Raw genomic sequence first — 23,903 nt, forward strand, 5'->3', positions numbered from 1 at the left:
AGCAATGATAATCCAGAGTTCCCACAAACCTCTATCCCAAATAGGTATTTCATGTTTTCTGTGGTGCTGGTTAAATGTATTTATTAGTGGCTCAGTCTCCTCAACTGCTGACAAAGAGATTAATTGCTATGTGTGCTGCATCCTGGGCCTGCCCTCTGCTCCCAAAGTATCCCATGTCATGGCAGGGGAGTAGCTTTGGGATGCCTGTGAGGAAGTGGGATGTCATTGGGAGGGTTGTCCCACAGCAGTGCTGGGACAAGAGCCCTGAATGAGAAAAGCTTGCACGGGCCCCAGAGCTTCTTTGGCTGCTGCCAGCTGGCTCTGGCTACCGCTTGCCAGTAAATTTGGGAGCTAGCACAATACAAACAAAAAGCAAAATCAGTCTGGAAAGTAAACAAAATTAGGAAGAAGAGGCAAAACACTCTTCTCCCTGCAGATTTTTCAAGGTACCTTGCAAAAACACCCGAGCCGAGAGCCAATTACCCATGGTGTGTGACACTGCTGAGACAGAGAAGTTGTGGCATCACTGTTGTCACATATCTGTGTGGTAGACTCTTTTTGCTAACACATGTTCTGTTATTGTTGTAGAGAAAAAAAAAAGAAAGAAAAAAAAAAATGAAAGAGGGTACCTTCAGTACCTTTCCAAAATAAAGGAGGGCCCATAGGAAAAGAAACATCTGTGTGACCCAGGTGTATCACATTTCTCCCTTCTCTTCCCATGTCACAGCTCTACCAGGGTTTGTGGGATATGTTTTCTTTGCTATTCAGATCTGGAGAACTCTTTTGGTTTTGATTTCCCTATTGCTGTATCTTCTATGCAATTCCTTTTCTAAAGACTGACTTACTACAGGAGAAGTGCTAGCCATTGCATTATTTGTATTGCTGTACAGTGGAGGTGTGGTTTACTAGTTCTGAGTGTGCCTCTTACCCCCCTCCCTTTTTTCTCCTTCCCTCTGTTTGTAAATGCCTGCATTTATTCTGTCAGCCTGACATGTACAAAGTGTAAGAAAGAATTTTTAAACAGGTAATAAATTATATTTATAAGCAACTGGAAAAAAAAATACACCTTTTGTTCAATTGTTTAGTTCCTGGAAGCTTGGAAGTGGACTCTTTTATTTTGTTTCTTTCTTAAAAAAAGAAAATCTCATCAGAAGAAATGTTTCTGTACATAAGAACTGTGGGATTCAGTGGCATGCCAGGGGCAATGTGCAGCAAGCACAGGGCTTTGTCACTTCAATGTGGCCAGGGCAAGGGGGCTGTAGAAATGCTGCTGGAGAATAACTGCAATGCCACTGAGCAGACAGTCTGGGGCAAAGCAGGAGGGCTGCAGGGGCTGTGCAGCTCAAGGGAAAATTGCCATTATTTACACACTTCTCTGGAAATAACCAGCAAGGCAATTAAACATTAGGAAACACTAGAGGTGGATCTGCACTGCAGAATGAGAATAGTGCTCCAGCTTTAGGTACAAATTCCCAGAAATGCCTCACTGGATGCAGAGGTACACGCCCCATGTCTCAGCATTAAGCAATGCCACTTTCAGCTGATGCTGTGGATTTTAGGCTGAAACTTTTTCACCTGATACATGGGGCTAGGAATTATTGCTTCAGTCTGTGCAGAGATGACTCCTGTTCCTCTTGTACTATTAAAAATAGAAGTCAAAAATACTCATAAAGATGTGGCAGAATGAAGGGGGGGATGTCTAAAAAGATATTATGCTAATGCCGAGTTCTGATAGATTTACATAATCAGCCACAAAACATGAGCAACTGCTCTACTAGTGATAACACTATTTTAATTACTATTTTTCTCTTCACTGACTTGTGAAAGGAGTGATGCTTTTTTATGCCAGTGGAAACATATGCAACATATTGCTGTTTACTTGTTTGTTCAGATGAAAAAATCTTATAAAAATAAAATAAATAAAATAAGGCATAGTCAAAATAATCTAGCCAGGGAAATGAAACAAAAAGATGGTGCCTTTCAAGCTCATGAAAAGGAAATAGCAATCTCTGGCATGGGGAGATGGAAACAATTTTATTGGGGGAGGGGGGGAATGTTAAAACAACCATATACAATTTGAACAAATACAACATAACAAAGTTTGTTCCCCAGGTTTTCTAATTACAGTATTTACAGGTTTAATAAGGCACTGGTTCTCAAAAAAGAACACAAATTAGTTTCTTAGTCTCTACATTGACAACCTTTTCTTTAATAGAAATAACTTTGTGCTAGAGAAAGGATAGCAGTTGCTAGATGGCATCTCTCTTTTTTTTTCTTCTCCCACTTACATATGCCATCTCACCTATGCCAGGAAGAAACTAAACTACACTTCCTTGAATGATTTACATTTGAAAAGTGGATTTCTAGACCCTTGGGCACTGAAGCCACAATTATCTTTATCAGTGACTTCCAAGCCCTCATCAACATGCCCTTTGAAACTACCAAAATATGGAAGTGACATTAAAAGGCCACACTGGCAAAATAAACATACTAACCTGCAGTCACTGCAGGTGCTGAACCTTAATAATGACACACTGAGTGTTGCAGGAAGTCACCCACGCAGGCATTCTGACTCCAATGTCACAGTGCTGGAACAAAAGACCTCCACACTTGCCTTAGGCTGATTTTGGCCTTAGGAATAGCCCTTCACAACAGATTACAGTTGTTAGATTTGAGGGCAGAATCTGGTCTTGGGAGAAAATCGGCAGGCACTAGTTACACAACCGCAGACTGTTTGCTTTCTCAGTGTGTGTCTCCTCATATATATATATATATATTTATCTATTTTCCTATACAGCACCGTTGCAGTGATTTGTCATTTATGCATTTTCATAAATAAATATTATGTTTTATTTAGTGCTTTTTCATCCATAATAGTTTACTCTTAATCCACATACTGGAGCTATTCCAGACTTGCAACTGAATATATATATATATTTTTATATATATATAAAAACACATGAACATTTAACATACACACTTTATGTGAGCTATCAACCAGTATCTTAGACCTTTTTCTTCTGGACCAAAAAAAAGGTAAGATTTGCTCAGGAAACCAACGACTGGCCCTTTCTCTTGCAACATGCTGATGGCGGGTGCCAGGGGCATTCACTGCATGCCTCGTGCTGCCAGCTGGCAAAGCACCCTCCAAAACACTCCTGGGGAGAGAGCCCTGCTAATTTATTTAAAAAAAAAATATTTTAGGAGGGTAGAGGTGAAACAGACCTAAACAGGGAGGAAAGAAGCATCCTTGCTGTGCGAGCTGGCACCTGCAGGTCCCCCGTGCGGTTTGGAGCTGAGAAATCTCGGTTCCACAGGGTGTGCTGGCTTCTATGGGAAGAAATGAGACTGGAAACCCATGGCTCCATTCACTAAGACAAAAAGGTGAAGAGAGGCTGGGCTGTCCCTATTTTGGCCCACAAATCTCAAGGCCAAGGTGGCCAAGGAGAGGAGCAAACTTCACTCTTAGCCTCACAAACATTTTTTAAAGATGGGGAAACCATCCTTGCCCCTCCTGGGCTCAGGATTTGGCGAATTATTAACTCTCAGAGATTTTCTTTTTGTATTGCTTGGTAAATTTGGGTACAGGCAGGGAAACTGCACTGCAGGAAAAGCACTCTAATGAACAAAAAACTTCTGATTAAGCTTTTTAACACCTATCATCATGGAGGTCTTGCTGGTTCTCTTGAACTGTGCATTTTTCTCTGTTAGCTTGAAAGTACAAAATGGTAATTTTTCCAGCTACAAATACCTTCAGGGGGCTGTTAAGCTAAACCCCAATTATACACCTACCTACCACAAATAAATCAGTTTTGTCCAAAAAGGGAAAAAAAAAAGAAACACTACAGAAGTGCTGAGGCTAAATCCTGCATGGCAATTATTTCAGTTCTGAAATAGGCTTAGCATAATCAAAGCAGCATTTGTAAGGACTTATTTAAAAATTAAGCTGAACACCATCTAGTAAAACAACATAGGCAGGCAGGAAATTTTTAAAAAACAAATGAAGGGTAAAAAAGGGTAAACCAGTAACTCCCCTGCTGCTCAGCTTTGTTAATCTGATGAAGAACAGAACCTTTCCAAAGAAAACACCTCCCAGGGTATATTTCACCTCTCACTTCCCCTTCTGTAGCATTAACATTGCTACAACTACTGCAGACCCAGGAAGGAGGAAGACAGAAAATACATTTCCCACTGCCCTTCTCCCCTGACAGCTCCTCTTGCTGGGAACCACATTGCTACATAGAGCCTGGCACTACTGTGCAGCAGCTGCCAGAGGTGTGGAGGCTGCTGGAAGGACACCCAAAATAATAATGCAGATAAAGCTTGAGGCAATAGTTCAGTTTGTGGTGTCTCTCACTACACCAGGAGTGCTGGAGGCAGGTACCCACTGCTGCCCACGGTTCCCAGCTCTCACCACCCACCTAATGTGTCCCACCCTTCCTGTCACTTCCTAGTACAGCCTCAAGGCAACAGTCTCCTCACACTCAAAAAAATATGATTGCCACCCTAGAAATGGGCACTTTTGAGGTTTTTCACTTTCCCTTAAAAAAGGGAACACAGATTTTTTTTCTCAGCTGTGCTTTGTAGATGACCCCTCACTTTTACACAAATGAAACAGAAGATAATAATTCCTTCTCACAAGGAATTTCCTCTTGAACAGTGGTTGTTTGTGGGTCCTAGAAGTTTCAAATTACCCAGCAGATTCAAATGTGTACTTCATTTCCACTTGCACACAAAACATTTTATTTTGCAGTGGAGGAAAAGGAAGGGGAAAAAAAGCCAAGAAAAAGGGCACTTGTTATCACTGTGGTACTATTCCCATCAGGTTTCCTGCAAACATGAAGATCTTTTTGAACAAGTCACACCAAACCATATACATACAGCTCTCAAGTACCTCAAATGAAGCATGACCTTCCCTGGGACAGGCCACCCACAGCAACCAGGCCACCCACACCAGCTGGGATGGCAGGGATGAAATTGGGCTCTATCTCTGTACTCTGAGAATCACTTGCACACCCAGGGTTTGGAAAGTTATCTCCACAAATAGGTGCCTTTTAAGGCAGGCTCCATTACAGCTCCTCTGAGCTACACAGATCCACTCACCTTTTTGTTTTTCTTAAGGCTGGAGTGCAATAGTCTTTTTGGAAGTGAAAAAGTTGATTTGCTTTCATTTTCAGCAGTTTCCTCCAATTTTTTTTTAATGTAACAATATACATCTTTTTTACTTCTAACCCAAAAGTTTTATTTTCATAAAATTTAAAGCAGTATCTTTTTAAACAATCAAAATAATAATAATAACAATAATAATAATAATAAAATAATAAGTGGCTTTCATGGAAAGCAACATGCATAATCTTAAACCAGTTACTAAAACTGTATTTCCCCATGTAAACAAGGGCAGACAAGCCTCTTCCATCTTGCATGTCAAAATTCAGATGATTTTTCAATGGATAGTCTCCTCAAAAACTCACGGCTGCTCTTCAGCGTGACTCCTCCGTTCAAGGTACTTAGCAAAGACTTCTGATACATCTTCAGGACTTCTGCCTGCACAAGAAAGTCCATTTCCAGGGGCCTCTGGCAGAGTCAGAGTTTAATGTCCTGGGACTCTGACATTTTGGCAAGTGTTTTCTTGACGCGCAGGGCCGTGAGGCGGGAGGCCGGGCTGTGAGCCCAGCACTCCATCATCAGCTTCCCCATCTGCCGCAGGCACTGCGGAGAGAACGGGGAGAGAAAGTCCCACCAGGGTCAGTGCAACAGGAGACTGCACTTGCTGGCAATGCTGAAAAACTGAAGGGAAAAGGTCTTTTCTAAGGCCATTACAGATAAACACCACGAGCACTGTCCAGACCAGCCAAACACGTTTCATGTACATTAACGTAGATTTTTATAAATGCATTTTTGGTAATACCCGAGGACTATGTGGTAACAAATTGTCCTTTTATTGCTGGAATGCCTGGGGTGGGATTATCAAGGATGATAACCAATTAATCAAGCACAGCTATTGCAATAAACCTTCTCAATCCCTGACACATGTGGTAGCAGACCAAACACTTGAGTGCCATCACACAAAAGCCCTTTTGGGAACTGCTACTCCTTCCCCCAGTGTTTCCAGCCCCAGTCTGAAGGCTCGAGGGATTTGGCTAGGGAGAGGATGAGGCAGGTGAGATTTGGTTAGATCTTCTCACACTGGCTGTGGCACAAGACCTCAGGCATCCTAGGGAGGTTATTTTTTCTCCTCACACTCACAAACCTCATGCCACCTAAATCTTTCATCTCCCCACAGACTATCTACATGCTGCTATTCCTAAATGGCAGCACCAGTGGTAAATATCCTCCTCCCTCAAAATGATGCAGAACTGGGTCAGTCTCACTCCCTAGCTCTGATTAAAAGCACAGACTGCATGCTAAGAGGGATGATAGGTACCTCATCACTGCTCCATCTGTTGGGGAACGAGGGGCGCAGTCTCTTGATGCACACGATCTCCCGCATGTCCTCGTACGAGGGGTCGCTGGGCACCAGGTCGTGGTATGGAAGCTGGTATTCCTCAACTATTCCTGAAAGAAGCAATTAGTTGCCTGTCACTTGCAGAAAAAAAAGCTTCCACTCCCCCTTTCCCCTCTCATTTTATAACAGATTGTCGATACTGTGGAACAGCTGGGTGTACTGCCCCTAAAAAGGACTAGAAGTTTATTCCACAGTCAAGTTCCAATGCAACCACTGCTGTGTAAAGACTGGCCAGGTATCTTAATCCAAAAGTGCAGTAACTTGCCAAGTGAGACAGTTTCTACCATTGCTGTCCAATCCAGCAATCTCCAGTAAGTTCTCACAGAAAGAGCTATTAGCATAGGGTCTGTATCAGAGTAATCTGAGAGAGAATTAACCTTGAGTTAGGTCTCCTCCTTATCAGTGGGCCTGGAAAATACTAAAGGGCATTTCTGTGCCTTTTCAGAACATGGCAAGGTACCATTCTTTGTGCACAGCAACAATGACAAAAATATTACAGATTTCACCTCACAACATTGCAATGCACATCACCAACTTTTAAACACAGGGATCCTGCTGCTCATTGGCAATATTCAGCTTTTCTAGGGTGAGCATTCAGCATGATACTGCAGGATTTAAAGATCCATAAGGAATGCTGAAGGTAGCAGATACCCAAGAGACATGCTGTACTCTTACCACCAAACTGGCACAGAACTGCTACCAAGTCATTTCTGTGCATTTAACTTTCCCAGTGGCAAAAGAGAGGTAACAACACCCATCACTTCTGCATGACACTGAGCTCTACATGCAGAAAAGAGGGAAATGAAGCACATCACTGGTATGACAGTGATGTAAGAAGTGCCACTTCCCTCTGGTGTTTTGCTACTTGTCTAGTAAACAGATTATTTATTTCAAAGACTTTATTTCAAAGATTATTTATTTATTTCAAACAGCAAACCCCAAATTGTCCTCCTCCTTTCATTTAACTCTTAACTAAACTAAGAAAACACTATTTTCTTTCTGCTAAATTAGCTGAACACCCCAGTCCAGCAGAAACATGATGCCTTTAGAAAAGGTTCCCAAATGAGTTCCACACTTCCTCAGTGCAGGCATCTGCTGCCTTCAAACAAGCCACTAAAACACAGTCTAAATCTCTGCTGTTGAAATAGCACTGACTGATGCTTTAAAATAAGTTTCAACAGGAGAACAGATATTAAGAGAGTTACCTGTATGGTTTACCCACATCTGTTTATTACTGTAAAAACAATTACCCAGAGAAAAAGGTGCAATGGAAGGCTTGAGGTTCACTGACACAATTAAAAGTGATCTCCCAGCTCTTTACCTCCTGAAACACATCTCCTTGCTATCTCCCAAAGGATGAGTCCAAAACTGTACATATCAGCCATGATGTAGGACTGAAAGTGATTTCTATTCAAGCTTTCATCCAGCACCTCGGGAGGCATATAACGTTTTGTTCCTACACGGGTATTTGGAGGGATGTCTACCTCATTTGTGTCACTAAAAGAAAAAGAAGGAGAAAAAAAGGCATCAAGCATGCAGTAAAGTGGGTTGAAAACAAACCAATTTAGAGGGAAGAAGTAGTAAATCCACATCACATCCACTCTCAAACAAGGTCAAAAGTAATGCATAATCTTAACGGAACAATTCTTGCAAGAAAAGCCTCTTAGTGTGAAGGCAACCCTCCTTAAAAGGCTGACCCGCCTGAGGCTATGTTAAGCATTCAAATGCAGAACCACAATGGAGATAAGACTCAACAGGGATGCTGTAACATTTGTGAGATTTCATTAGCATTAGCCCGAGCTCTAATGTTAGTGATAACAATCAAATCTTCATTAAACGCTGTTTTCTTATCATGCTCTATCACCTAATGCTTTGGTCTCAGCAATTAATGGGGGATACTAAGTAGCTGGGGCAGTATCTCAGCTGTAGCAAATCAGATCTGCAAGGCAGATGAATCTATTCTTTTTTGCATGCACTATATTTGATCTCTTCCAACCTTTACACATCAAGATATGCAGACACAGAGAGATAAATGCATAAAAATATCTAAGCAAATGTGTCACACCTCACACATTGACCAGAAGAGACAACATACGGGGAAAAAATTCCCATTAATTATGTGAATGGATTCTTGTTTTTCTTATTAACTCAGATTCAGCTACATCAGTTTCAATATATTTAAAAGTTTAATATATGTTATATATTCTGGTTTGCTTAAAAAGGTCTGTTTTCCCTTATTCACCTTCAAAATGTATGTATTTTAAATATGGTGGATACAACAGATCCTCACAGAATAACTGGATTTCTATAGTTTTCTTCATGTACACCAATATTTTTTTCACCTTCTGATATGAAGGAAAGCTGAGTCTGTGGTACAACCAGTCATCTACACAGTCATTAAAAAATACATATGCTAGTGGTACTACTGTACACCTGCAAGAAGGTAACACAAATCCAGTGACCTGCATTATCTTGTATTATTTCAAATGAAATGGAAACACAAAGAATTTTACTAGAATCATTAGCTTCAGCAGAGCACACCCCTTCCAACTATTTTCTGTTCCTTGTTGTTGCATGAGAAATGCTGTCTGAAGAAGGATTCAGTATGAAAACAAGCCAAGTACATAACATAAATTCCATCTGGAGTGTGAAAAATCCATATTTCACCTTCTTTTGTAACAGCACTTGGTAATTCCTCACTCTTCTTCATTCACAGCTAAGCAGCGTGCTGCTCTGTATTTGCCAGGCAAAGTACACCTGCAAAGGGTGAATTTCTTCCCCAAAACTTTTTATTGTTTATTTTCAAGTTGTTGTTTTCTAGGCCTCTGTTCCTCAAAGTAAAAATATTCCTTTCTTGTCTCCTGAAGAAAGGTCAGGCTCATAAAGGAAATGCCTCACCAAGGAACCCGGCAGGTAAGTGAAGGGTAAGAAGAGAACATAAAAACTGCCTTTCCTTTCACTCTGAATAATTTCAGTTCAAGATTTGTACAGGATTCCTGAATTTTTTTAATACTCCAGGGAGTGCACGGTTTCAAAGCTGACCTGCAAAACGGAAACCTTCAGTCTATGTATTCTGGACACATTTCTGTGTACAGAAAAATCAGAAACTTCGGAGCACGCGCCTCCACCACCAGGACCACCGCTGAGAGCTCGAGCTGCTTTTGAGCAGAGCTGTCAGAGAGCAGTGGCTCCTTATGAATCCCAGGAGTGAGTAAGTTCTACTTGTCTGCTCTTTCTAAGTTGTTTAAACACACAACCATTTTTTAAAATCAAATTTAAAAGCCATTTCAAAAATCAAATCTGTACTCGGGCAATTTGATTTGTAGGAAATGAAACAAAAGGCAGCCCAAATGGGGTCCTTTCCAATAAATCCTAGTTAGTAACTAGTGCAAATTATTAGTATTTTTCTCTCTAAGTTGAGAGTGAATTTTCATGGGATCAGACAAGCTGAATGCTTCAGTGACAAGCTCAGTGATGTGACTTCAACCTGTCACTGCTGTGTCCTTTCACTGTGTGCCAGCAATACTGGGGCAGCCATGGAGGACAGAGTGATGAAAAGAGAACCTTTATACAAACGCAGCTAATGTGCTCAAATAATCAAAAAGCAACTATTTATACACCTGCATGAGGTGCTGAGATGACATTCTCCCCCACACAGGTGACCTCACACACAGATGAGCAGAGCCCAGGTGTGCACACACACTGCAGGTGCTCGCTCACTCGTGCACACTCAGTCAAGAAGTAAGGAAACTTTTGCACTTGATTTATTAACTTGCCCTCAGCCCCCCTCACTTCCACTCACCTGATAAATTTAACAGCCAAGCCCAAATCTGCTATACAGCAGGTGCCATTCTTTTTCACCAGGATATTCTTACTCTTTAGGTCACGGTGGGCAATAGCAGGCTTGCCCTGAGTACTGAAGATCTCAGTGTGCAGGTGGCACAAGCCACTGACAGAGGAGTAAGCCAGCTTCAGCATGGCTTTTGTGTCCAAGGTGGTAGATTTTAGGTAATCATAAAGTGAGCCGTTCTCATGGTAGTCAGTGATAAGATACAGCTGGGTCCAAGATCCTGTACCTTTAATATCTGCAGCAATGAATCCTTCAAAAAGAAAACAAAGAGGTTATTTTCAAGTTAATACTTCTCATGGGTTGTTTTTTTTTTTTGATTGCTCAGAAATCAGGAATGTCATCCATTTCAGCAGGTTTGTTTTAATAACATATTTAATTCTTTTCATCTTACTTCCATGCAGCTGTGCCTCACCTCTAGCCTTTAATGTATTTTCAGAAGCCCAGATATAGATATAGCAGTGGCTGAAACAGACATGTTGTGTTTGGAATAACAACCCCTAAACCCCATTATTTTTTAAACTTTTATTTATGTTTCAGTAATCCTTTAAACAACTTTCCTTTGAAAAGCACTGGGTGGCTAATTGCAGAGCACAGAGGGAAACAAAGCACATTGGAAAGGACATCAGATAACAGCAAATACAAAATTGCTAATCTTAAAAACCTGTTCACTATCAAATAATTCACTTCACTCACCAAGAATATTTTCATGCCTCATCAGGACAGTCTGGTAGATTTCTGTTTCTCTGAACCAGCTGGCCTCCTCTGTAGTAAAGAACACTTTCACTGCTACCTTTTCGCCACGCCACTTTCCCATCCAGACTTCTCCATAGCGACCTTTTCCAATCTGCTTCACCATTTGAATCTGTTTTGCAATGGTCCTTTGAACCTGTGAAATGCCAAGGCAGATTTTACACCTTGCTCAGTGGAAATCTCCACATTCACCTCCCTCCTCCCGTGTCTTCTTCCCACACAGCCAGACCAGAAGAGAGTGGAATATGCAGCCATTGTGACATGGATTTCAGCAACCCTCCACAATTGCAAATGCTCCTATTTTCTCCAGGACACACTGCTGCTGAGGATATTCCCACCACTAAAAAGAAGCCTTTCCAGGCATACTCAAATATACTGTGGTCTACATCAGTCAGTGTAAAGGAAATGTTTGTCCCTGCACCTTGAATTTTTTTAAAATCTTTCTGCAGGATGTAGCGCTTGGTGGAATTTTTTTTGTCATTTTTGGAAAAGTTTGGACAGAAAACACTCCTGGTCACCTCAATGCAGTCCAAATTCCAAAGGAGTAGGTAACACATTTTTTTTTTTAGGATGATACTTCCTATCACCTTCCTTTAAATTGCCATGCCTAATTATTTCAAAATATATATTTGGTTAGGAACCTCAATCACTACTTACAGAGTTAAAACGCATGTGCCTACATTGATTTAAATAATCGTATTTTACGTATTCATAAAAAGCAATTTCCCCCCAAAAATCTTTTAAAGAACAGCTTTCCAGTGCCTGTGCCAGCTTTGTCAGTGGCTGTACTGTGAGCTATGGGTATTGCAAGATCAATGTCCACAGCAGCATGGCAGAGATACTCTTCACAAGGACGACAGACAGCCTCTACATTTAACAAACTTGTACAGCCACAAACAATCTTGGACAAATGGAGACTTATAATCTCATCAGATTCGAGCATGTCTGCAGATCATATCTTTCTAAAAGTTCACAAATAAAAATGCCAGTGGATGCTGCAACACAATTCACGGGGCTGACTCTGCCTCAACTTAATATAACAGGAGATTTAAAATGTCACCCTCTTGTGCTACAGCATTGTCAGTTCAACCCACAGCTAATGAGTTTTTGTCTGGTAGGATTTGGTAAGATTTTGAAAGAATACTGCCACCAATGCAATGAGATTTTCATCTGGCCCAAGCAATTGGCAAAATCTGGACAAGTTCCAATTTGTGGCCTCTTGCTCTGTTTTGCCACCATCCAGATACAAACCTCCAGTAGTTTATTGCAGCAAGTTAATCTAACAGCTCTGAATCCCTATGAAATCATGCTCATTTCATGAAATCAAAAATATTTCTGCAATCTTGGCAGACAGAAATGAGCGAAACTTGATTTTTTTTTTTAATCATTTGCTTCCTTTGTTGTGCTTGGGAGGTCCGTGGAAACCAGCAGTTTGGGAATGCCAGAGAGGACTGCCATGAATGTGCCGTGACTGCAGCATGAACGTGCATCCAAAGACAAACTCAAAACCTATTACGTCAGGTCTATCATCACTCATTTTTTTAAGTGAACCACTGGTTTTCATATTGAACAATTTTAAAAAGCAAAACATACAATAGTGGTATTTGTGCAAAGCTATTTCAAATATCCCAGTTTTCTTCTTCTGTCATTTAAACAGAATTCCATTTTTCCAGCCCTGCACTGTACTATTAGATGTTCAAGATGGTAGCTTCAGTGCCATTATTTTTGATTAACATCAATGAAAGCCAACAACAGAGATTAGCCTTAATTTTTAAAATTGATTTATCTTTTATACTCTCATATAGTGATTGAACAATAGTTATATTACATTGGAATTTTGCTGTAACATTTTGTAATGTCATTTTAGCATTGTTGCTTTCTATTCTGCCCATTTTAAAAATGCATCCTGAACAATAATGTAGTTACATCAAATAACTTAATTTGTGTAAATATATGTAATGGCATCATAAAGTACATGCAATTACAATACTTAATGATGAAAAGTTCCTTATTAAATTACATTAAGAAAATGAAAAACACATTTCTGTTATGGGTTTTCAGGTGGCAGAATACTATGTGTAAGGCCTTAACCTGGTTTTGTCTTGCTAGAACTGGTCAAATTATTTCCTATGAACAATTTTTCTTTTTAAGGAATTCAGCTCCTTCTCAAATCATAAACCAATTATGATTTCTACAACAAATAGGTTAATCAAAATTGTTGGCTGAACTGATTTCATAAGCATGCTGAATGATGTGCTCATGTAAGTTATTTACACTGAGTGGGGCTGGGGGTTTCTTATTTCTTTTTAAATCTGTATATTTTGCTGCTTTAGCTCTGTAAGCAGTCAGGTAAGGTTACATGACCTTTTCTTTCGTCTCCCTGAGTGGAAACAATCCAATTACCAGCTATTTCTACTTTCCTGGCATTCAGCTAAACATGTTCAGCTACTGCAGATGAAAATTTAGACAGACCAACCTTTTGTAAATTTAATATTTTGAACAGAGAATTCACACCTATGGCTCAGGTGCAGTCCCTTGAAAAGCAAAGTTCATTGGAAGGGAAATGATGAAAAAAATGTGTGAGAAGGTAGAGACCAAATTGTAGTTCAGCAATCTCTTCAGACAGACCTTTTTGCAGCATTTGACTTGCAGCAAACTCTTCTGTCAGAGGTACAGACAGGTCAGGCAAAAGAATACTTGCTGAATGTCATACTGACAAATTCTAGGCTAATACTTGTTTTGGGTATAATATTTGTACCCATTAGAATAAATGCTCTACACAGAAGAAAAACATTACTGGTTAGCATAAGGTGACATTTTGCATTAAATTTGCGTCTTACTTTCCTGAAATTATAACCCTGGATGTTTCAGTCTTTGCAGAAGAAACAAGGTTAAAAATAAGCTCTTGCACAACAAAGAGCAGAGCATTACTGCCAGGCACCTTCTATACCCTTGTTTCAGGCATGAGGTATCACACTGTGCATTCCTGGTGAGCTCACAGTGGTTGTAGCTGTCTGGGAAATACAGCAAACATCTACTGCCAAGTGCAAGACCCATTTTCTTCTCTTCCACCCAAAACCACTACTGATGTGGCAGGTGCAAAAAAAAAAACAACAACTCCACCAAAAAACAAAACAACCAAACCCCAAAGCAAAAAAAGGAAGAATCCCTCACAATTAAATCAACTGGAAACTCGTTAGGAATGGTCCTAAACTGCACACAAGATCTCTCCCTTTCCATTGGCCAGAAAATCTCAAATTAGTGAACCAAAACCACTACAGGATGCTAGAAGGACATTGGCATGTGATAGGACAGAACCTGTTACTTTGTTTTTAGGGAAATATAGAACTTCCCATTTAATGTCTTCTTTAGGGCGTTTAAAAAATGTAACTTTTGTGGTATGGGCAAAAACCAGCCAGACAGTACATGGTACTTGGAAACTGGACAACACCTGCAGTAGTAGCATCGATACAAACTAATAGGTTTTGAAGACAGGAGGGACATATCCCCTCTGAAAAATGAAAATGAAATCTTCCAATTTCCCAGAGGCACTTATTTTAAATAAGTAACCTAGCTTTTTTACCAATTCTTTTCTACCAGTGATGTTCCTCAGAAACAAAACCCCCTGGTGAACAGAACTATATTACCACAGATCGTTCTGCCTTTTCAGCAGGTTTAGCAATCCTGGAGTCTGTTCAGAAACAATAACAAACTCCATCCCATTAACTTCTGAGATTGCCATACTACGAGGAAAAAAATCCCCCTTGATTTCTGAATGCAAAGTGAAGCCTACAAATAAAAAGGTTCCAAGTCTGACAAGTTACAGTTCCCTTTAGAAAAAGGTGACGGGGCAGTGTTTGAAATCCTATTGTGTGTTGCACATACAAAGGAAGAAAACAAGATCAGTGGGCCAGGTGCTGTCCTGTACACTGGAGTGTAAAAAAACCAAACGTGATCTACTTCCATGAGCTGTCTGAGCCTGTATTTCCCCTATGGTATCTAAAATAAGAAATTAAATGAGGCAGAAAAATAACTCTAACCTTTTTTGGCTTAGTTCACATGACATAAGTCCCCTGCTTCTAAAGCAGCTGTTCTCCAGTCTAACTCCTTGTCATTTCTGGTAGAGGGGAAAAAAAAAAACCAAACCAGACCAAACAAACAAACAAACAAACAAACAAACAAACAAACAAATGACAACAAAAAAAAACAAACCAACAACAAAACAAAAAAAAAAACTAAAACAAAACTGAGGACATGTAAATCTATTTTTTTGCCTCTTCTCCCTCTACACATTTTAACCTTTGAAATGTGCACTAAAATAGCATTGCTTCCTTACCAGGAGAGGGAGCCCGGATCCGCTCCCTGAGCTCTGGGACTGCTCGATCAAATCCTTCAGGGACTCTCCGGGGGGAATGTAGGTCTCATCCTGCTCCAGCCCGATGCTGTAGTGGGGCCTCGTCTCTTGGCGCTTGTATCTGAGGTTTTACACGAAAACAAAATGAGTTTTGAATACAATGAGCACATGTGCAATGAATAATGCACATGCCCTTCACATTTCCTTCATTTATAGACTAACAGATTTCTCTGCTTCCCTGAGAAATACACTGGACTCGCTGGCCAAATTGTTTTATTTTATTTTTAGCAACTGTTTACATCATCAAAATTCTAAGTATAACACTCACAAGCCATGCAGTCTGGGGTAAATCTGCAAAGCAACCAAATGTTTTCCTTTCAGAAACTTAAATATGTCTAAAACACTGACCAAGTAACTTTATTTTATTGTCTGCAGTGCATTTCTAGGAGCCAGAGGAGGTAAGGTAATGTAATCTAGGAATATGTAAAAAATGTGTCAAATTGTTAAAATGTCATGTATGTAGATTGTGATAACACTGACATATTTACTGACATTCTTGTATTATCTTCTTTTTTTATGATCAGCTCTTCATCGCATAAACAAATTCAGAAGTCTTAGATATACTTCCCTTACAAAAATTTCGCTATAAAATTTGTCCTTTGGCCTTCTCAGTAAAGAATAATCTGTGCTTCTACCTGAATGGCTTTTAATGATGTTGAGTGAAAGATTCTGTATGAAATCCATCACACAGGTATACCTGTGAATAGCATCAATAAAATACACTTTTTTTTCTCTTGATAAAATTACAGTTTCTCATTTCTTTTCTTTAAGGTCCACTTCTATTTTTTTTCAACTTCCTAAATCTATAAAAAGATAAATGTTGGAAGGAACGTTAACAAGCTGCCAAAATATTCCTTATTTACCTGAAGTAGCAGAATATGATGATAAGCACCAGAAGGATGCTGCAAACAGCCACTGAGATCAGCAGGGCCTTGTGGTGAATATTTCCCTCAGCAAAGTCTGGGGTTAAAAAATGAGAAAGGTGGAAAATTTAGAAAGGGAGATGGTTATGAAGTCAATGTGAGAAGCGCATCGAGCACAGGATCAGTTCCACTCCTTCCTCGTAATTCCTGCACAGGATACCCCTGCATTCCCCAGGCATTTTGTGGGCTTCCTCTTTGACCCTCACTGGCCAGGACAGAATTGACACTTCCAGTGTCAAAAAAATCTATTTGTTTTCTCAGTCCTCACTCTGGCAAAACATTGCCTTGATTTGCAATTCCCTGTTTGTCTCTGAATGGAAAATCAATCAAGACCTGTAGCTCTGGGTCTTAACCTGAGTGATTAGCCAGGAAATGCAAAAACCACTGCCTTTTTTAAACACTCAGATTAAGCAGCATCCTAATGAGTAACTATGAAAACCAAACCAAACCACCCACCAAACTGCATTTATTCTAGAAGGGAAGACACAGTAGACCATTCAACCTCCAACAAGGCAGGCCATGAGAGGCCTTGAAAATGTATGATTTCCATCATTACAGAACAATTTGTCTCTTAGATCCTGTTTTAAACATTTGAGCAAGAATTTTCTTCTCCATCTGCTCTAGAGCAGCCCTGTGTGCTACCAAGTCCTTCCTATGCTGCTGGGCAAAAGTATCCTTCCAGTGGCTTTTCTGCAAAACACTTTGATAATAAAATGTGTCAAGTAACCTGTAGAAAATGTTGTTGCATAAAAACTATTAAAATGCTTCAGTCAACCTTTGTATAGCAGATTCATATTCTCCTTTAAAGTGTAACATTAATCTCCAAATTTGAATTCTCAGCTCAGGCAAGCGAGTCTGACCTTCATGCATGCTTCTCTGCTGAAAAACAAAGACATCCAGCTCTATTCTTTTTTAACCTCCCCTGCCACTCAAATTCTCAAAATTATAGTATTTCAGCCTGTACATACACAAGCCACCTTTCCAATAACAAATGGGATAATGCAAATGAGGGCCATGTTTTCTGAAGCTCTTCCAGCCTTACTGTCTTGCATCCTTCACTCCAATGCCTGACACATCAGAGAATGCAATAAGTAAGAAATCTATCCTTATTGACTGGTCCTGGAACGACGTTATTACGTTTCAGATTTACAAGGGTAATGAGACCAGGAGATTCCTAAGGGACTCTTAGTTTACTCTCAGACTCTTTCATTTTCAAGATCCAGTTTCTCCTTCTTTTTTTTTTCTTGCCCCCAAACAATTTCTTTTTTTTCCCCTTTCCACTACAAACAGAGATTACCTACCAACACACCTCCTGATCACACTGGTCATGTTTTAACCTGCCATTGCCTGCTCTGGGAGCACTGACAATGTAAACATTCAGGACATGGCTGATGCCTTTGAAAGAGGACACTGACACGATGTCTATCAGGAAAAACTCTCGAGCCCATCCTTCTGCCTGCCACAGCAGATTTATCCCTGGCCTGCCACTCCAAGTGGGCTGTGGGTCGTAACTGAGAGCCCACCGGGGAATCCAGAGCTCTCGTGAAGGCAATGGCAGCTTGGCAGGGCTGAGGGCTCTGGTTTGTGCTGTGTGAGCAGCCTGTGTCAGCACCACCTCCCTCTAAAATGTGTGGGTTGTCACAGTTTCAGATGTCACAGCCCATCAGATGAAAAAGCAGGGCACAGAGACCATAAGGCGGCATTCCATACCTGGGAGAAACCCGGATAACCACCCACAGCAAGGGTTCTCCCACTTCACAGAGTATGACAGGATGGAAGCTGAGCTTCTGTGCTTAGCAGTAATGAAAGCTGATGTCAGATGGAGAGGGAACAATTCAGATCTTAGACTTGTGTCTGCTAGATGTTAAAGCCATGGAAATCTGTGCATTTTTGCAGACACAGTATTGCCCGTGAAGTTGTTCACGCTGTCTGGGCGGGTACGAGTATGTACATTTGGAGAGGGATGACAAACATGCTGAAATCTTGAATCAAATTCCCACCATTTTTAGGGTTTAAGTGATCCAAATCTTATGCTCAATGTTTCCAATGGGCTTTTGCCATTTAGAAAAGTAAGTAAATGCAGGTTGGTTTGCCCAGAGGCCAGAAGGCATTTGGAAGTGCAGTGTAGCTCTCAGATGAATTTGAGGTCCAACACTGCAAAATCCTTTGGGTACCCAAATGCAATTATGTGAAGCAAGTGTCAGGAAAGCATGAAAAGACACAAAAGAATGTGTCCTGATCTCCCTGCTGGGAGCAGGAAACAAGACTTTGACCAGATTTACAGCTGACTCTCTTGTGGTGGGTGGTGTCTGCATGCCAGCAGTGGCACAGCTTCAGCAGTGGTTCACTGTGCACAGCACAGGCGCGCAACTGGCTTTCACAGGGGGAGACAGTAAGTTCCTTTCTATTTATTTGGCTATTTGAGAGGCAATACTGATGGTAAGTGAGCTATTGTCCCACCTTTCAAACACTTCCTGCATTTTTAAAGCAGTTTGGCAGGATTTCATTTGCTGTCTAACTTGAGGACTTCATAAACCTGCTGGTGTGTGTGTGGACAACACAAGACTAAATGCAAGTCCCCATCCTCACACCAGCAATGTCTGTTTGTTCTGCTGCACTGAGCCAGGCTGCATTTCTTCTCCTGCTCCTCCAGCCCAAGCCATTCTTCACAGAACAGCAAGACAAGCCTCCCTTTGCCTGCACTATTTGACCAGGAGGAGGGATGGGGCAGCTCAGCTGTGAGTCTGCCTAGGGACTTGCTTGTGGGCTCTGTGGTGAACACTGTGGTGGGTCCTGGTCAGTGCCAGTTTAGGTGATGGAGGTACTCTGTCCTTTAAGAAGTCCAGTGGTGTGTTTTTCACTGCTGTGTCACTTGGAACTGCCAGGTGCCAAGCAGCAGGGTTATGAGAATGTGCAGCAGCTTCCACAGAGGCAGCAGTGAGCGATTACCGGGAACATCTTGTGGGAAGTGCAAAACAAACACACAGCAGGTTTGGGAAGCTTCTTCACATACCCTGGCTGGCTGATAACAGTGCAGCCCAGCAAACAGCACATTAACAGCTCCATGTTGTAGGGAAACAGTGGTGCAGGCTGGTGACAGCACAGAGCTCGGTGAGACCAAGCTGCCTCTCTGCTTTTCTCCTGCAATTTCCCCCTCCTCCACCACTCGTTTCACTCACTGTCATCAGCGGGACCATGCTGAGGAGTGCATTGGAAATGCCACCCAGAAGGTTCAGAAGTCAGCATATCAAAGGGAGAGGAGGCTCTCCTCCCACCCCAGGTCCCTCCAGCTCAGAATGTTACAGCTATCCAAGTAAAAACGGCAGTGAAATCTGAGGCGTGGAGACTGTGTGCACACATCAAACCCCATCATTCCTCCAATCATTCCTCTGCCCATTCATCACTGGCTATACAGGCAGGGAGCCAGACACGGTGGCACCACCACTTCTGCTTATATAGGCTCTAAATCAGCAAAGACATATTTCTCCTTTTGACTGGTCTCAGCCTGTGCTTTCGCTGGGATTTCCAGGAATATCTTTTATTGTTTAAAGCAGAGGTGTTATATCAGACCCAATTATGACTTTCATTTCCTTAATAAGACAGATGTACAGCTGGCACAAGGGTTTAATGGTTTCTCTGGGATATTTTATCCTGCTAGTTCTGTACCAAGATGCGCTCAAAACTTAGGCTTAGTTGTTGTTTCTTCCATCTTACTTAACAAGTCTTCCTTTGACCAGTGTTAATTTTTCTAGCTCTCACTTTCATGTATGTGGTCCTCCTTTCTTTCCAGGGGGAAGAGGAGAAGGATAGGGTGTGGCATAAATCGTGCCTTGCAGCACATGCCAGGCCTGGAAAAGCACTTAGAGAGCACAAGCCACTTGCCTTTGTAGCTGTTACCTTGGTGCATAGGTCAGTTTTGAGTTCAACAGCCTCTGACCTGGAGCTGCATGCTCCCACTAGACTTTGCTTCCCATGAGGCATCACCTCAGATATGAGTTCATCAGAAGCCAAATTTCTGGTTGTTTTTTAGATGCTGTGGAGCATGTGTATCTTTGATGGAACCCTGAATGCCAGAAGGTTATTCCAAGAAGCTTGTTTTTAAGTTCACCTCTCTTTCTCTGTACTTACAGTTTATGCTAAATTTGATAAGCAATTTTAACGTTACTCAGACAATCACAGCCTAATCTAAATGCTTCCAGTAGAAACAATGATCACAGCCACAGTGCTGGGCACTGGCAGTAGCTTGTATTTGTACACAGTATTTTTACCTATTTGCAGTGAGGAGCTGTGGTTCAACTATGGCTTTTTATTCTGAGGTTTCACACTAAGATACAGCAATGACAAATTAAAAGAGGCCTGGCATCACTGAGAATGACATATTAACCTAAGGCTTTAATAAAGGTGGTGACTTCAGCCCTGTTCAGCCAAATTTATTCAAGCAGTTCCTGAAATGCATTTCTACAAAACACTGTCAGGATGCTGGTAGTGTGAGAGCTTATTTTAAAAAAATAAAAATATTTTGAGTGTGTTGAGTGACTACATCACCTTTCGTCTGCCATGCTAAAATAGTCAACTTTGCAACACAGAACAGCTAGAACCCTGCTCCAGCTCACTGAAATTTTTCTTTTAAAAAATATTCTCTCTGCCACCATGGTTCTCCAGTGATACTTTATTTACCCTATATACATACAGGACAAACCCAACATCAATCCAAACACCTTCTGCCACTACCAAAAGCTTGGTCCATTGCTTTCTTTGTAAGTAGAAGATAGCATTGGCAAATAACTAAAATCTTAATAGACAGATGTCTAGAGTTAGGCTCTGATTCAGTATTTTTGAGTAGTCCTAATGTAGAATAAACTCAGCCAGTAGCAAGAAAAAATCATGGCAGTGTTTTCCAAACTGATATTTAATGAAAGACTAAGTAAGTGTGAACAAATATTGACTGCTTTTTGGAGCTCTTCTCTCAATCCAAAGAACTTTTTAAAATTAAATAAACCAACAAAGTAGTACATAACTCTTCTGCTGGATGTCAGAATTTTATGAGGTTTCGCTGCCTTAATGCCTTGCTAGTAAACAGTGAAGTATTTACATACTACTCTCCAAAGGCCTGACTCTGCAGCCCATCTGTGCAGAATTTCACAGGCCTGAAGGGAACATGAGTGAAGGCTTTCTCTGAGCATGCATTCGTGTAAGTATCTGCTGTTGGTGAAATTAAGAGTGCATCTGTGCACCGATCTGGATCTTCAACACAGAACACCACGATTATAAATTCTTTTGCAAGCCTGAACTGACTCGATGCTGACTACCACAATTCCTGCTAATGCCAAGAGTTTATTATGGATGAATTTACACTTACTTAGGAATACACTTCTATAAAATTTATTCTGAACACCAAGACAAAAATAGTTCTACCAGCTTTCAGAAAGTGATGTTTAAACAAACAAAAATGCTAAAACCTTGCCTCAGCATCTACTAAGTTAATACACGCCCATTTGTTCTCGAATATTTTTTTTTAAAAACTTGTGTGAGTTCTTACTCTACATTACTTTTTCAGCTACATTGTTCACATAAAAAATACACTTTACTGAGTCATTATTGTCTCAGTGCTGGATGATCAGGTCTTGCCAATAAGAAAAACTTACAGACTTCTGTCAACTTTAACTGACCAATTTGTGTGTGGAGTTATGAATGAGAGCAATGCATGTTACAGGGACTGGAGAGAGGATTCCATTTTATTATCAGGCTAAAGAAATACACAGCAAGAGTCATCCTCTGCCACGACCAGCCTAGGTCTTTGAGATGACGTCTGACAGCTCAGCAGGTCCGTGCTAGGACAGCATCATGCAATTCTAATGCATCTCGTGTTCACTGCATGTGTCCAGCAGAAACTACAGCAAGCATCAGCACCACTCCACACACAACCTACAGGAATGGAGAAATACTGTTTAATGCCATTTATCTCTCTAATCACATGCTTTTGGATAGGGGCGCTTCAGTCTGCGCTCTATTTTTCCCTAAGGCACAAGGACCAACAGCAGGAAAAGATCAGCTTAGGACCAGATTTTGTTCCCTTACCTCGATTCTTCAGTGGTGGCAGTGTAGGATGAAGGTGCCTGTTACAGTAATCTTGGCCTGTGCAACATTCAATAGATCTTCTTTGGTGTGGAATAGGAGTGTCCTGCAACAAGCAATTTAGATGGAAAGCAAGTTATTACCCGTGTTGTAAATACACATGGTCATTCTGCCACTTGAAAGATGTGTTGCTAGCTGGACTGCAATCTGCTACAGATTCCTAGGATGTGTGGAGCAAGGATTTCTGCCAACCAGCATATCCAGCAATATTTCATCCAGGTAATTAAGACATTAATTCACTCCAAACTTGCTCCTGTTGGTGCCTTAATGCTGCAGAAGGGACTGACTTTCTCTAATGGTGCAAGTCAGAAGTGTGAAAGTCACATACATCCATCAGCTGGACCAAAAGTGAGTTAATACGGGTATCCAAAACAGGTTAGCCAGGATAATACAGGAATTGCTGTGTGGACTAATTTAGCTACAGCTTCTGGTCTCGTGGGAAGCTGGATAAAATACCTTCCATTAGCATAATGATGAAACCATTCCTGTACTCATCTAAAACCATTTAAGGTTAATGTGAGGAAAGGCAACCACCTTAGAAACACCTTGCTCCATTTTCCACACCCCTTCCATTCTGGCAGTGATACTTGTTTTCCATCGGGTGATCGCTGTACTTGAAGGGAATACCTGGCACCAAAAATCCCAAACCAATGTGCAACTGCATGTAGGACATTGCTGCTGTAGATGTTGCTGCAGTCCATCAAATAATATCCTAACTAACTTTAGCTAGGGAAAACACAGAGAGAGAGATCCAGCATAGAGATTTGAGGAGTTACGACTGCAATTCTCTAAAACCAAACTTCCTCTCAGTGGGAATGTTACTAGCAGCAGCAGTGCCAAAACCAAAAACATGAGTTATTATTAGGAGGATCTGTAGTATCATCTTTTGCAGATACAAATGCACTCCCCTCAGCAAGCAATGCAGATCAGCAATCTGCCAAAGGAACGGAAGTGGAAAACATGGACACAGTAATGTCTGTTGACTGCACTTTAATTGAAAACTATCAAAAATTCAAGTGACACTGTGGCAGAAAATGCTTCCTCACCCGACACTGGAAGTCTGAGCCCTCTAATCCAAGACATCCCTTGGTGACTAAATGTCCACCGGACTCATCCTCTTCTATTATGGTGAAGCAGTAGCCATCAGTGCTGTGGATTGGAAAGAATGAATCAGGACAAGGCACTGAAATGTGAAAAGTGGAAAATGACCTGTTGAATATTGTCTTAAACTTTGCTCCTTGCCAGGCAAATCTGCCATTCAGAAATGGACACACTGGGGCTGCTGTGGAGCAGCTCCTGCACACACAAAGGAGGCTCTGCCTCAGA

At 41.1% G+C, this 23,903-nt stretch overlaps 1 protein-coding gene across 6 annotated transcripts in view; it reads right to left on the bottom strand.

Moving 5' to 3' along the window:
* Window positions 1–1,975: 1,975 nt before the first annotated feature.
* BMPR1B (bone morphogenetic protein receptor type 1B) overlaps window positions 1,976–23,903 on the bottom strand; it is a 231,162-nt gene continuing 209,234 nt past the window's right edge. For all 6 annotated transcript variants that reach the window (XM_030948091.1, XM_030948090.1, XM_030948089.1 and 3 more), the window contains 9 exons: window positions 23,624–23,726; window positions 22,521–22,623; window positions 16,383–16,479; window positions 15,442–15,580; window positions 11,049–11,241; window positions 10,308–10,605; window positions 7,827–8,002; window positions 6,425–6,555; window positions 1,976–5,709 (listed from right to left, as the gene is read on the bottom strand). In XM_030948091.1, the coding sequence (XP_030803951.1) occupies window positions 5,584–5,709; window positions 6,425–6,555; window positions 7,827–8,002; window positions 10,308–10,605; window positions 11,049–11,241; window positions 15,442–15,580; window positions 16,383–16,479; window positions 22,521–22,623; window positions 23,624–23,726 (1,366 nt within the window). In that variant the 3' untranslated portion in view covers window positions 1,976–5,583. The remainder of the gene's footprint in view (window positions 5,710–6,424; window positions 6,556–7,826; window positions 8,003–10,307; window positions 10,606–11,048; window positions 11,242–15,441; window positions 15,581–16,382; window positions 16,480–22,520; window positions 22,624–23,623; window positions 23,727–23,903) is intronic.

This window comes from Camarhynchus parvulus, chromosome 4 (assembly GCF_901933205.1).
Source record: "Camarhynchus parvulus chromosome 4, STF_HiC, whole genome shotgun sequence".
Lineage (NCBI taxonomy): Eukaryota > Metazoa > Chordata > Aves > Passeriformes > Thraupidae > Camarhynchus > Camarhynchus parvulus.